This window comes from Lagenorhynchus albirostris, chromosome 12, assembly GCF_949774975.1.
Source record: "Lagenorhynchus albirostris chromosome 12, mLagAlb1.1, whole genome shotgun sequence".
Classification (NCBI taxonomy): domain Eukaryota; kingdom Metazoa; phylum Chordata; class Mammalia; order Artiodactyla; family Delphinidae; genus Lagenorhynchus; species Lagenorhynchus albirostris.
The window spans coordinates 47,249,932-47,264,563 of record NC_083106.1 but is presented as its reverse complement, the minus strand read 5'-3'; the positions used below and the strand labels follow the sequence as shown (position 1 = coordinate 47,264,563).

The following is a 14,632-nucleotide window of genomic DNA, read 5'->3' as shown; positions in this document are numbered from 1 at the left end:
CCCCACACGTCTTCCTCCGTGCAGGAGCCCACATCAGGTCTGGGTAAAACGGACTACGCTTTCCCTCGGCATAACAGGACACGGAATGTAACAGGAAACTCCTTCTGCAGCCCGGGCACTGAGAAGACCCTCTCCGTACATGTTCACCCCATCAGAGGATGTCTTGCCCTTGGCACCTGCCAAGGCCATCAGGACTCCCTCTCTCTGGCTCTCCTTCCACCGTGGACTCACCCCTCCCCGCGTGACTTGTCCTCACTCTTCCTCACCTGGCTGACGCGCCACAGAGGCCATTCCTGCCTTGCAGCGGTTTACCATCAACACTGAAGAACGTCCAGTGTTGCATTTGGCCTAGAACTCTGCCTACTATGTGCAGGAAGTCCTAAGCCAGCCCTCAGGGATTTTCACCTCCTGGTATTCAGGCCCTTGTGCAACCCCCTCCCTTTGAGTGTGGCTGAACCCAGTGACTTGCTTCTAACCAGCAGAACATGGCAAAGGTGATGGGATGTCCGTGAATGATTATGCTTCAACTTCAAGAGACGGTGACTTCTGTCTTCCGAGCAGACTGTCTGGATCGCCACTTTGGCTTGATCACTCTGATGAAGCAACCTGCCATGCTGGCGAGGCCACGCGATAAAGAACTGAGGGTGGCCCCTGGCCAACAGCCAACGAGGAGCTGGGTCCTGCCAACACGCCGTGAACTTGGCAGCAGCAGACCCTTCTCGGATGGACGGCGAGAGGACCACAGCCCAGCCAACACACCTTGACTGCAGCCTGTGAGAGACTCTGAAATAGAGGCCCCAGCTGAGTTGTTGCTAGATTTCTGACCCACAGGAACTGTGGGACAGTAAACGTGCATCCTTTTAAAGCTGCGAAGTTTTGTGATTATTTGTTATGCAGCAACTGATAACAAATACATCCCATTTCTCTGCTCTCTGGATTCTCATTTTGATTTCCACACACCCCAAAGTGCCTAATGTGGCTTGAAGAACGCACACCATAGGTTCTGCGCTTCACCAAGCTGCTGTTTTGCTGTGTTGGTAGTTCCAAGGGAACAGATGTGCCTGGGGACTATTCAAGAACTGGAGGGAGAGAGGGGGCTTGACTGTCCACCCCATCCCAAGCGGGACTTCCTGCAGGAGGGATGGCACGCAGAAGGTCTGACCATGCAAAGCAGCAGGGCTCATTTGACAAAATGCAAAACGTTTCGAAGATTTCTTTGAACAATTAGAAAGGAGACTGGCTTAAAACAGAGTGGGAGCCTGTAAGGCCATGCCTATCCTCATTTAACACTCTGTTAACAGATTCCCTTCAGTTCAGAATTTAAAAACAATCCTAAGCTCCACCGTGTGGAAGACAAGGCACAGGAGGACGATACTTCCACTTGCCCACTGTCTCCCTGCATCGCTCACTGGGTGTTTTTATCTTCTAGGGACGGAGGGAAGAGTCAAAGGAGGTCACAGGGATGCACAGGCACTGTTCCTGGCCTTAGAGCACTGAAAGCAACGTTGAGGAGAAAGACGTGCATATATGATAAAGCCAAATAATTCAGGCAGAAAAATCCACCAACATTTGCGAGTATTGTTTTAACTTTCACGTCTCATAAGGGATCGGATGCCCTCTTATACTAACACTGTCCCTGACGGCGTTACAGACCCACACGTTCAAGGCAAGGAGCCCCCTCTAGTGACTTTATGAATGATACCTGCAGACACAGGATTCATACCCAGCATTCACGAGTGAACGCACAAGGTCAGTGCCTGTGTCAGCAGAATTCAGAGTCCGGCTGGCAAAGTACTTGTCTTCTCCCAGCAGGCAAAGGGCACGTGTGCTGGGGGCATTTCTGGCTCCTTTTGTCCTCCAGCATCCTCCAGAGACAGACGTCCCTAGACTGCCTGACGGCCTCTTTCCTTCCGCCCTCCATTCCAGGTGCCTCCCAGGAAGGCTGAGTAAGTGTGCCCAGCCTTCAGTCACCCATGCAAGGGCTGCTTTAAAGGAAAAGCTAGATTCCCCATAACATAAGGGTGAACATAAAATATTTTTTCTACCGAGCAGAGTGTGAAGTGTTGGCAGAACAGAAGTAGTTAATTGCCCACAGCTCTGGGTCAGGTCCCCTTGATATAACTATACTGTCCCGTTGGGTAGAGAGGGAAGAAAACATCTGCTGAAGCCTTGGTAGTGCCAACTCCCAAGGTAAAAAGGCACAATGGGTTGTTATTTAAGACATCTGCTCCCAGAGGAGCTGACAGCATAATGGTTGATGTATATTTTTCAAAACTTTTGTAATAAACAAGACAATTTTGGAACGTATAATGTCAAATATCTAGTTACCATGGTTCACATACTGGGAGAGGCTTTGGAAGACTAAGGATGCATGAGATAACTTACAAATATTTCAGAAAACATATGTCTGAGAACGTAGGCCAGATATTTTACAAAGTTATTAGCTAAGTCAGCAAATGCACATGGCAGTGGAACACAGCCTAGGGAAAGAGAAAGAAACCTAAAAGAAATATGAGAAGATTCCTTAAGGATACATAAGATTTGATTTTAAACTACAAAAGATACATGAAAATACTTGAGGGCTGATAAACTCTGCCATATTGAAGATGATGGGAACATCAGAGAAGGAATCAATGAAGACAAACGGCCAAAAAATAATGTGGCCAAATGGCCTCACCAGCTGGGAAGCGACAGGCAGGCTGGAGGCTAGGCAGCTGAAAGGGCAGCACTATCCTGCAAGTGCTCTTAACCGGGGGATGCGGGCAAGGAGTGCTTTCACATTGGGAGAACTCAAAACATCCATATTCAGATCCAGTCCTGGGACTTCTGCTGGCCTCAAGTGACTCAGCAGCAGGTTGTCTCTCGTAACCCTTGCAGGATTCTCACAGAGCAGCTACTGGGGTCCCCTGCACCACTGTTGCCAGCACCTAGATTTGTCCATCAACCTTCAGCATTTTTAACAGCCCCTTATGTGGTAGTGGCTAGGCAGACAGTGATTAAAAACTTAAATGTTGAATCCTCAAAGGAGCACAAACGTTCAACTGCCAAAAGATTTAAGAGCAGCTTAATCCTGACCTGTTCCTCCTCTCGTACGCAAGGTCCCAGTATGAGACGAAGAGTTCACACCCCCAAAGACGGTGAGTCCTTGGCCCCCGGCTGCGTGGAAGTTGTTGTAGTTTGGGATGGAGGTCACGCCGAAGCTGGGGTAGTGCTGAGGAGTGGGGTCTGTGCCATAGCGGTACCCGGAGCTCTGGTTCAGGCTGCCATCCCTCTCCTCCGTCAGTTTTGTTGCTTCTTTATCCTTACATTGCACACAGCCCATTATCTAAACTCCTGTTGAAAACAAACAAACAAAAAGAGGCACATGAACTTGGACGCCCCCTAGTGGCTGGGTTGCTTGACTATTAAAGAGGAATCGTTTATAAAGCTCACTGTTGGATATTTCAGGCCTAGAGGGGCATGAAAAGCAGTGGCTACGGTTGACGGCTGGAAGCAATGTCAGTGCCTTGCACTTGACAATCACATTTGTTCCCCAGATGCTCCGGGCAATGGGATCAACACAGAGTACGATGTTCACCATGCAGCATTTTTCCTCGCATGAGGTCTGCACCCTTACACTTCTGTAATATCACACACCTGCCTAAAGAGAGTCCAATAATACTAACTTATGCTTTTCTCTAGTCACCCTAAAAAGTAGTGTAAGCTTTCAAACATGAGTGCATGCAATCTTAGAATAAAAACTTCCATCATGGCAAAGGAAATCTAAAGAACAGGGTGCAGGAGTGTTGGAAAAGCCAGAAGACAGCCCCTGAACAGCTCACTGTACTTCTTCATTCCTGGGTACCCATTCTTCAGGCACACATTTGGTAAATTTTAAGCAATAAGATGATGGTAAGTATCAAAATTAAGAAATAATTACTGGATGAAAAAAACTACAATTGGCCGAAACTAAGAGGTCTGAGTATATTTGCAGGATGTCACGATAGCCTACAGTAACAACATCATTTAAACCTGCTAATTAACTTTTCAAATTTCCATCAGCTTTTGACATCTTTCAGAAACATTTAAAAACTCATTCCCATGTTCTAGAATTAGTGGTGAATTCAAACTTGAGTCGTTGTCACCCCAGCCTCCTTCAAACCAAACCTACTTCTTCTGCGCTGGTCTCAGTAAATGGTACCACCAAGGTGCTCAAGTCAGAATCCTGAAGCACATCCTTGCTGGCTCCTCTTTGCTTACTCTTCAATCTTCCTGTCTCACACTCTGCTGTCCAAACTTGCCTAACTTCTCAGTTCGTCAAAGGTTCTATTTTTCCCACTCACCTTTCGTCTTTGCAACATGGCTTTGAACACTTTTCGCCCCCTCCTCTTTGATACACAATATATCCTTCATGTCTCAGTCAAGACACCACTTCCTCTGCAAAGCCTTCTCTGATTTCCCTGTCATCCCCCAGGCTGGGGCGGTGCTCTTCCTAAGTGCTCCCATGATATCTTGACTTCCCTCATTACGGCATCTATTGCGCCATATTAAAACATGGCCTGTCCACTTGTCTCATTGCTCAATAGACTGCGAGTTCCAGGAAAGCAGGGCTCTGTCCGTTTTTGTCATAGCTATATAGCCAATGCCTGGCACATAGCAGGTGCTCAATAAAGAGCAATTGAATGAGTGAAGATTCTCTAGCCCACTGTTTCTCTTTCACCCTTTCTTTGTCTCTGCATCAAGGCCAACTCTTCTTCCAATAATTTTTATCAGCAGTGTGCCCTGTGTTTTGAATCTACTGGCATGTGTGAGAAGTGAAGAAGATTCAGAAATGGAAGGTGAGTTGGTTAAATGACCCCACTTTGGACTGCAATGTCCTGTAATACCCTGTCCAGCTGACAGCAGGGAGGTAGGACATGCAATGGATGTCCCTGCCAAAATTCTGAAAAGTGGCCCATTTGGGACCAAAGAACCAAATAAGAAATACATGACATCATGTGTGATTACATGTATTCACTGGGGAGAACACAGCTGGTACAAGATGGGAAGGGACTTGAGGTGGTGAAGGGAAATGAAAAGAGCCAGTTTCTCTATGTATCTTGCAAACCAAAATGGGGTTGCCACATCAGATACGGAGACTCTTGGGAGGTACTGTTCAGAGCACTGCTTTCCTGCTGGCCGGGGTCATGGAAGCAATATCAGACTGTTTAAAGCCCTCTCACATTACATGTTTCAATAAATACTTACTGAATTTAATCTCGTTAGCTGAGAATGGAAAGGTTTGGAAACGAGCCGCCTGCTGCTTGAGCTGAGCTCACCAAATCTGGAACACATTTACGCGTAAATCATTCCAGATTAACTTACAGTGTACTGTGTCCAACATGCTCTCTAACTTACGGTAAATGAATATGATTTTAACAAGTTTCCAATAGGAAATGCAAAATGTCTCCAAGGCATGACTGACTGAAGGAGTTTCACCATTTGTTGTTGGTGTCGCTTCGTAAGACTGGTAAATATCTTGCTCACTTCACATTAACTCTTCCCTGGCGGAACACTGTCCTGAGCGTCTTACAAAGGCCAACAGAAGACACTGCTTGTCCCAGGTCCTCTTTTCAGGAATTTCACTGATCTGCTTTAGTTAGAGGATGTGAGACCTGAATCACAGAATCACATCGTTTATATCAGTGGTTCTCAGCTGGGGGTGACTTTGCTGTCCGTGACCAAGGGACATATTTGGTTGTCACAGCCTGAGGCTAAGCGGTACTGCTGGCACCCGGTGGCAAGAGGCCAAGGACGCTGCTAAACATCCTACCATGAACGGGACAGCCTCTAACTACCAAGAATCACCTTGCCCCGAATGTAAATGTGTCAAGGTCAAGAAATCCTGATTTATGAAGAGGAAAAGAATTATAGCTATATCTTTGAAACAGTTTAAGTGCTGTTTCCCTTATATGCATGTGATTGCCTTCCTTAGGAGAACGGGCATGCTAGGGGGAAAACGGCAGCTTAAAGAATGGACAGAATGCTGTTTTTTTTCTCTAGAAGTTTGCTCCTTGTGATAGAGGCAGGAATCTAAAACCAATGACAACTCTCAGTACAAACTACCCTTTCAATTCCATCAAAACAAAACCCTACATCAGAAACTTACTGAAAACAGGACCCTACATCTAACCAAACTAAGAAAAGAATAATCTTTCAAAAATCTACTAAAAAACGAATTACCACTGTAATAAATGCCTAACAGCTCTTATATAATTCTATGAAATAACGGAAGGAAACAAATAGTAAGCTCCTTGCAGGCAGCGATTATTTTTCAGTTTTTGTTCCATCATTGCATCTCCAGTGTCCAGAACAGTGCCTGGAACACAGTAGAAGCTCAAAAAATATGTGTTAAATGATTAAATGCAAAAAATTCAAACTCTATCAGAATCATTTTGGAGAAAACAATTCTCTTTTATACCACTTCGTGTGTGTACAATTTTGAGTAAGGAATGTTTCTGCACAGATCTTGTGTACTCTCTTCACTTCACTGACAAACATGAAGAAAATGAAATAAATCGGTAAATGTGGGCTCGGTCACTAAAACTTAATCACAATGAAAATATCTGTATATGAACTTGTGGTCTTCTTCCTCCCACTTGAGGTGGTCAGACTAACCATTTCCTGATGAAAGAATCAGAAGATGCTATATGAGTTGTACTCAGTGTGACTTTGGGTTCCTTGCCACGAAGCAAAGTTCTGAGCATTCGGGTTAAAATAAAAACATCCTTATTATGTACAGTTCTGTGGTGTGGCTTTTATGGCCTGTGCTGTGGGTCCATCATGAACATATAATGCACTAATACATTTGCTCAAGATCCGAGGGGCACTGGGAAACGGTGAATAACGCCACTTGAAAGTGGGGCCCTGGAGGGACTCTGATCAGTAAATCATACATCATGACCTCATGACCATCGTCCTCTGTGCTTTGCTATGCCTAGAAAAACTGATGCACAGCACTTGGACCAGCAGGACCCTGTTCTTGTGGTGAAGCCCCCTATTCTCCGATTCTTCTGTAAACGGAAGGGCTCTGTTTCTACTATGTAAGTAAAACCTGATTTCCTTAAAATTTCCTTAATTTGCTCATATGTGACACAAGAGCATTAAGCAACTCGGGCAGAAATTGCCAAAGAGAGAATCATTCAAGGATTGCCACGTCCCCTTCCTGTGAGCGGGCATGATGGACGTCATCAATCCATCACAGCGCCTTCGGGTGCTACACCACGTGTGGCCTCAGAATCCCGCTTCACATAGCCCTTGAGTGGTTGACTGAAGCTGACGTGAAGGATGGAATCTATCTGCTACTCTGGGCATAGGCTACTTCGATCCAGAATGAGTCTGGTCCAACGTACATTCCCTCCACTGATGCCACGGACCCCAGTCTGGTCTGCTAGACGCACATTCAACACAGATAACCTCACATTTCCTCATATGCCAATCAATAAAGCAACATCTGTATGCCCAGGTTATAACATCGCAGGACCTGTGAGATTTTAGGTGTGTGAGAGAGCTAGGTACCAGAAAAGGAAAAAGGCCACTGGCAGTCTTCTGCAAAAGCAAATCACTTTCTCTTGAGACACATAAATGGGATGGCAGGAGGAGGAAGGTGAAACTGACGACAAATAACTTTAATCTCAGCAGTGTAAGCACGATGCCTCAGAAACCAGCCTAGGTGGGTGTGGAGAAGTGAAGAGCCCTCCAGCATAAGTGGCATCCTTGCTCCCAACAGCCCAGACTCTGGAGAGTGATGGTGAAGCCACACTGGCCTGTGCTCTGATGTGGCATGTTTCCTGGGGCTGTCATTCACTATCCCTTTAGCTGGTCTCTGCTTTACCCGGGCAGGTATCACAATGAAAGGAAAAGAACGAGAAAGGGAACTGAACTAAGAACCTAGAAACCAAACACAAGCAACCCAGATGGGGACAGCTGGAAAAGTATTGAAAGCTGAACTGTAGATAGACTGCACAGTTTCACACACTTCTCTGGGAGAAAAGCAAAAACTGGTGGTTTAACGAGCAAACACCCTTTTCCAGTCAATAGTAATAGCATGAGGCAAAAGGATACGATGTGGCAGAGACACATCAGAAATGTGTCGACTTCAGCACAGAAGATTCATGGCAGGGGACTCCCGATTCTTGTAAAATCAGAAATACCCACAAGAGTCAACCTGAGGTATTTTGCTATGTTCTCGATAGGGAAAACTAATCCCTTGAAAGTTTAGGGAAGGCTTTCCTTAATTTTCCCCACATAACTACCAGAAGCAGGACATTTAGAGACAGAGGAGGCCCTCACTGGTAGCAATGGTAGTTGGGCCACAGCATCTGTCACCCCAATGTTTTAGCATTTTCAGTCCTTTACAGTGTGGCTTTTCTCTTTGTGGGACCCTGGGTTCTGACACCCCACAGGGAGTGCGGGCAGTGCTGTCTTCTGGGGACAGCCAGGGCAGAGGTGCCAGGGATGACTGGAGAGAAAGCAGGCTGGACCCTCTTTGAAGCACAAACACTCTCCAAGGCCCTGAAGCAGGGAAAAGGTCACAGCTGGGATGACACTTGAGAGATGTAAATACTTGAGGCCTGAACCACGCACAGCACTGGTGTTGGGTCCAGCCAGTGGCCCCAGCTCAGCTATGAAAAAAGAGCACACAGGACTCTGCCAGTGAGGGAAAATCCTTTTTGCTGCCAACTGGAAGGAAGGCGTGAAGTACGTGCCTTGCTGAAAAGGTGGTGCAGTAGGCAGATCTCTAAGGTGTGCCCAAGTTTCCCACCTCCAGTGGATAAGCCCTGGATAATCCCTGGGACTTGTGGATGATGGGATCAGCACTCCTGTGATTAGGTTATCTTCTTTGGCACAGTTGACTTTAACAGAAGAGGGATTATCCTAGATGGACCTGACTTCATGAGGTGAGCCCTTGAAAGGGATAGGCTCTTTCCAGAGGAGCAGATTCAAAGTGTGAGAGGCATTCCATGGGAGGGATAGTCTCCACTGCTGGCTTTGAAGACAGAGGGGGCTATGTGGGTGGCCTCTAGGAGCTGAGAACAGCTCCCAGCTGGCAGAAAGCAAAGAAACAGAGACCTCAGTCCTACAACCACAAGGAAATGAGTTGGGTCAAGAACCCAAAGAAACCTGGAAATGAATTCTTCCCTAGTCAAGCTTCCAGATGAGAACGCTGTCAGTCAATACACTGAATTCAGCCTTGCGTAAGAGCCCAGCCACACTGTGCCCAGACTTGTGACTCAGAACTGTGAGCTGATAAATGGGTGTTGTTTAAGTCACTAAGTTTGTCATAATTTGTTACACAGCAATAGAAAACAAAAACATCTTTTGGTGGGATGAGGCACCACAGAGATGAAGGCTCCAATCTCAGCAGTGATGACCGGTATCAAATGAAAGCTCACTCCAAGCCAGGCGCTGTGCTATGTACTGGAACATGTTGTCTCACTAAATTCTCATGACAGTCCTAAGACGTGGGATTGCTATTTCCCCTCATTTTACAACGGAGGAACAGAGAGGTTTGGGAATTTGTTCACAGCTCAGTCAGGGGTGGAGATGGGATTTGGAGCCAGACAGACTGATTTCATGGCCAGCACATGGCGCCTCTACACTAGCCTTGCCTCCTGCTCCATGGAATCCTGGCTAGTCCACACAAGGGTGTGGGTGCGAGGGCAGGAGGTGTGGAGGGAGAGACCTGTGGAGAAGACCCCTGACTCCGAAGAACCCAACCTCATGTGCATGACTAACGAAGGCCCTGATTGCAGGGACTGGGCCCCACTGCTCCACATTCACGGCCCATACCCCCAAGACAGTGGGCTCTGCAGGGGTGCTGGGACCACGCCAGGCGTGGTGAGTCACCAGCTTCCCTGATGTGGTTTGGCATCTTAATGAACGTTTAGCCAATGCCATTAAAGCAGCCCTTAGTTTCCTGATACTTCCTAGATGTGGCGGGGTATTTATATATACCATGAAGGAGTTAGCACTGGGTTCCTTGATGTAAAAGTGAGCTGTCCTACTGCACTGAAAACATGATGTGCTTTACATCATATAAAATTTCTGGAACACATTTACTGCGTAAACTGAGCTATACATGTAAATGCTTCCTCCAAGCACAAAAATAACAGATTTCTACTCTTGGTGGAACCCTGAGAGGAAGAGCCCCCCACAAACACAGGTGATAAAATATTATACCTTTGGGGTAAGAAGGCTGATGTAAAAGCAGGAATATCTACAATGTAGACACTAGCCACATGCAGCAATGGGAGAACCAGAGCCTATTTAAAAATCAAGTCAAAACTTTGCTTCAGGAATAATAAGAAGTGGAGTTGGACCCATTCGATCATTTACACATGGCTTTGCAAAGACCCTCTGGAGGGTGAGGAGGATGGACCTTGTTCCACACCGCACAGCAAGGGAACCGAACTAATAGAAATCACTCTTAAAATGTCACATTACTTTAAGAAAAAGCCACATTCCTGGCACCTAGAATATTTGTTGGCTTCCACTCTCCGGCTTCTCCTGTTCAAATGACCCCCACGCCGCAAGGCAGCAGCTCACACTCCGGCAGTTCTCTTTCCCTCCGTACAACTTCCCGTTCCCCAATGCCCAGGGACCCACAAGCACCTAATAAAAAAGAAATGGAAGCATCAAACCCCAGTGGTGAGATTTAACACTGCAGTCAACTAACTGCTGGAATCAGTCCCAAACCCAAGTGGGCAAATGAGGTTTTAATACCAAACTGTGGAAATGCTCCAAAAGGAGCGAAGAACATTTTCTTCTTACATTCACTTCACTTGGGATGTCAAGGTTAAGACAAGAGTGAAATGGCGATAAAAATAAAGATGTATTTTAACTGTCTATGCCAAACAAAGGGTTCAGAGAGAATTAGGGCACTGATTGTTCTTCAGGCCTTCCCCCACCCCTTTTTGGACCTTAGAAAAGTTCTCTGTGGTTAGCATTTTAAAATTTTATCTATTTTTATTGAGATATAATTCATATTCCATAAAATCACCCTCTTAAAGTATACACTTTAGTGGTTTTTAATATATTTGCAAAGGAAACCATTACCACTATCTAATTCCAGAACATTTTCATCACTCCAAAAGAAACCTGTACCCATTAAGCAGTTACTTCCCATCACATTCTCAGCCTAGCCCCTGGCAACCACGAATCTACTTTATGTCTCTGTGGACTTGCCTATTCTGAGTATTTTATTTTTAACATCTTTATTGGGGTGTAATTGCTTTACAATGGTGTGTTAGTTTCTACTTTATTGTCATATTCACTTTGTTAAGTGAATCAGTTATACATATACATATATCCCCATATCTCTTCCCCCTTGCATCTCCCCCTCCCTCTCACCATCCCTATCCCACCCCTCTAGGTGGTCACAAAGCACCGAGCTGATCTCCCTGTGCTATGCGGCTGCTTCCCATTAGCTATCTATTTTACGTTTGGTAGTGTACATATGTCCATGCCACTCTCTCACTTTGTCCCGGCTTACCCTTCCCCCTCCCCATATCCTCAAGTCCATTCTCTAGTAGGTCTGTGTCTTTATTCACCTCTTGCCCTAGGTTCTGCATGACCACTTTTTTTTTTTTTTTTTAGATTCCATATATATGTGTTAGCATACAGTATTTGTTATTCTCTTTCTGACTTACTACACTCTGTATGACAGACTCTAGGTCCATCCACCTCACTACAACCAACTCAGTTTCATTTTTTTTTATGGCTGAGTAATATTCCATTGTATATATGTGCCACATCTTCTTTATCCATTCATCTGTCGATGGACACTTAGGTTGCTTCCATGTACTGGCTATTGTAAACAGAGCTGCAATGAACATACTCGTACATGACTCTTTTTGAATTCTGGTTTTCTCAGGGTATATGCCCAGTAGTGGGATTGCTGGGTCATATGGTAGTTCTATTTGTAGTTTTTTAAGGAACTTCCATACTGTTCTCCATAGTGGCTGTATCAATTTGCATTCCCACAAACAGTGCAAGAGGGTTCCCTTTTCTCCACACCCTCTGCAGCATTTACTGTTTGTAGATTTTTTGATGATGGCCATTCTGACCGGTGTGAGATGATATCTCAATATAGTTTTGGTTTGCATTTCTCTAATGATTAATGATGTTGAGCATTCTTTCATGTGTTTGTTGGCAATCTGTATATCTTCTTTGGAGAAATGTCTATTTAGGTCTTCTGCCCATTTTTGGATTGGGTTGTTTGTTTTTTTGATATTGAGCTGCATGAGCTGCTTATAAATTCTGGAGATTAATCCTTTGTCAGCTGCTTCGTTTGCAAATATTTTCTCCCATTCTGAGGGTTGTCTTCTCGTCTTGTTTATGGTTTCCTTTGCTGTGCAACAGCTTTGAGGTTTCATTAGGTCCCATTTGTTTATTTTTGTTTTTATTTCCATTTCTCTAGGAGGTGGGTCAAAAAGGATCTTGCTGTGATTTATGTCATAGAGTGTTCTGCCTATGTTTTCCCCTAAGAGTTTGATAGTCTGTGGCCTTACATTTAGGTCTTTAATCCATTTTGAGCTTATTTTTGTGTATGGTGCTAGGGAGTGTTCTAATTTCATTCTTTTACATGTAGCTGTCCAGTTTCCCAAGCACCACTTATTGAAGAGGCTGTCTTTTCCCCACTGTATATTCTTGCCTCCTTTATCAAAGATAAGGTGACGAAATATGTGTAGGTTTATCTCTGGGCTTTCTATCCTGTTCCATTGATCTATCTTTCTGTTTTTGTGCCAGTGCCATACTGTCTTGATTACTGTAGCCTTGTAGTATAGTCTGAAGTCAGGGAGCCTGATTCCTCCAGCTCCGTTTTTCATTCTCAAGATTGCTTTGGCTATTCGGGGTCTTTTGTGTTTCCATACAAATTGTGAAAGTTTTTGTTCTAGTTCTGTGAAAAATGCCAGTGGTGGTCTGATAGGGATTGCATTGAATCTGTAGATTGCTTTGGGTAGTAGAGTTATTTTCACAATGTTGATTCTTCCAATCCAAGAACATGGTATATCTCTCCACCTGTTTGTATCATCTTTAATTTCTTTCATCAGTGTCTTATAATCTTCTGCATACAGGTCTTTTGATTCCATAGGTAAGTTTATTCCTAGATATTTTATTCTTTTTGTTGCAATGGTAAATGGGAGTGTTTTCTTTATTTCACTTTCAGATTTTTCATCATTAGTGTATAGGAATGGTAGAGATTTCTGTGCATCAATTTTGTATCTGCTACTTTACCAAATTCATTGATTAGCTCTAGTAGTTTTCTGGTAGCATCTTTAGGATTCTCTATGTATAGTACCATGTCATCTGCAAACAGTGACAGCTTTACTTCTTCTTTCCCGATATGGATTCCTTTTATTTCTTTTTCTTCTCTGATTGCGGTGGCTAAAACTTCCAAAACTATGTTGAATAACAGTGGTGAGAGTGGGCAACCTTGTCTTGTTCCTGATCTTAGTGGAAAAGGTTTCAGTTTTTCACCATTGAGGACGATGTTGGCTGTGGGTTTGTCATACATGGCCTTTATTATGTTGAGGAACGTTCCCTCTATGCTTACTTTCTGGAGGGTTTTTATCATAAATGGGTGTTGAATTTTGTCGAAAGCTTTCTCTGCATCTATTGCAATGATCATATGGTTTTTCTCCTTCAATCTGTTAATATGGTGTATCACACTGATTGATTTGCATATATTGAAGAATCCTTGCATTCCTAGGATAAACCCAGCTTATCATGGTGTATGATCATGATGTATGATCCTTTTAATGTGCTGTTGGATTCTGTTTGCTAGTATTTTGTTGAGGATTTTTGCATCTATGTTCATCAGTGATGTTGGCCTGTAGTTTTCTTTGTGACATATTTGTCTGGTTTTGGTATCAGGGTGATGGTGGCCTCATAGAATGAGTTTGGGAGTGTTCCTCCCTCTGCTATATTTTGGAAGAGTTTGAGAAGGATAGGTGTTAGCTCTTCTCTAAATGTTTGATAGACTTCACCTATGAAGCCATCTGGTCCTGGGCTTTTGTTTGTTGGAAGATTTTTAATCACAGTTTCAATTTCAGTGCTTGTGATTGGTCTGTTCATATTTTCTATTTCTTCCTGGTTCAGTGTCGGCAGGTTGTGCATTTCTAAGAATTTGTCCATTTCTTCCAGGTTGTCCATTTTATTGGCATAGAGTTGCTTGTAGTAACCTCTCATGATCCTTTGTATTTCTGCAGTATCAACTGTTACTTCTCCTTTTTCATTTCTAATTCTATTGAGTTGAGTCTTCTCCCTTTTTTTCTTGATGAGTCTGGCTAATGGTTTATCAATTTTGGTTATCTTCTCAAAGAACCAGCTTCTAGTTTTACTGATCTTTGCTATCATTTCCTCCATTTCTTTTTCATTTATTTCTGATCTGATCTTTACGATTTCTTTCCTTTTGCTAATTTTGGGTTTTTCCTGTTCTTCTTTCTCTAATTGCTTTAGGTGTAAGGTTAGGTTGTTTATTTGAAATGTTTCTTGTTTCTTAAGGTAGGACTGTATTGCTATAAACTTCCCTCTTAGAACTGCTTTTGCTGCATCCCATAGGTTTTGGGTCATCGTGTTTTCATTGTCATTTGTTTCTAGGTATTTTTTG

At 44.1% G+C, this 14,632-nt stretch overlaps 1 protein-coding gene across 4 annotated transcripts in view; it reads right to left on the bottom strand.

The window, feature by feature from the left end:
• Positions 1-14,632, bottom strand: part of FYN (FYN proto-oncogene, Src family tyrosine kinase) — a 209,545-nt gene that overhangs the window by 48,912 nt on the left and 146,001 nt on the right. For all 4 annotated transcript variants that reach the window (XM_060168328.1, XM_060168327.1, XM_060168326.1 and 1 more), the window contains one exon: positions 3,076-3,333. In XM_060168328.1, coding sequence (XP_060024311.1) covers positions 3,076-3,322 — 247 coding nt within the window. In that variant the 5' untranslated portion in view covers positions 3,323-3,333. The remainder of the gene's footprint in view (positions 1-3,075; positions 3,334-14,632) is intronic.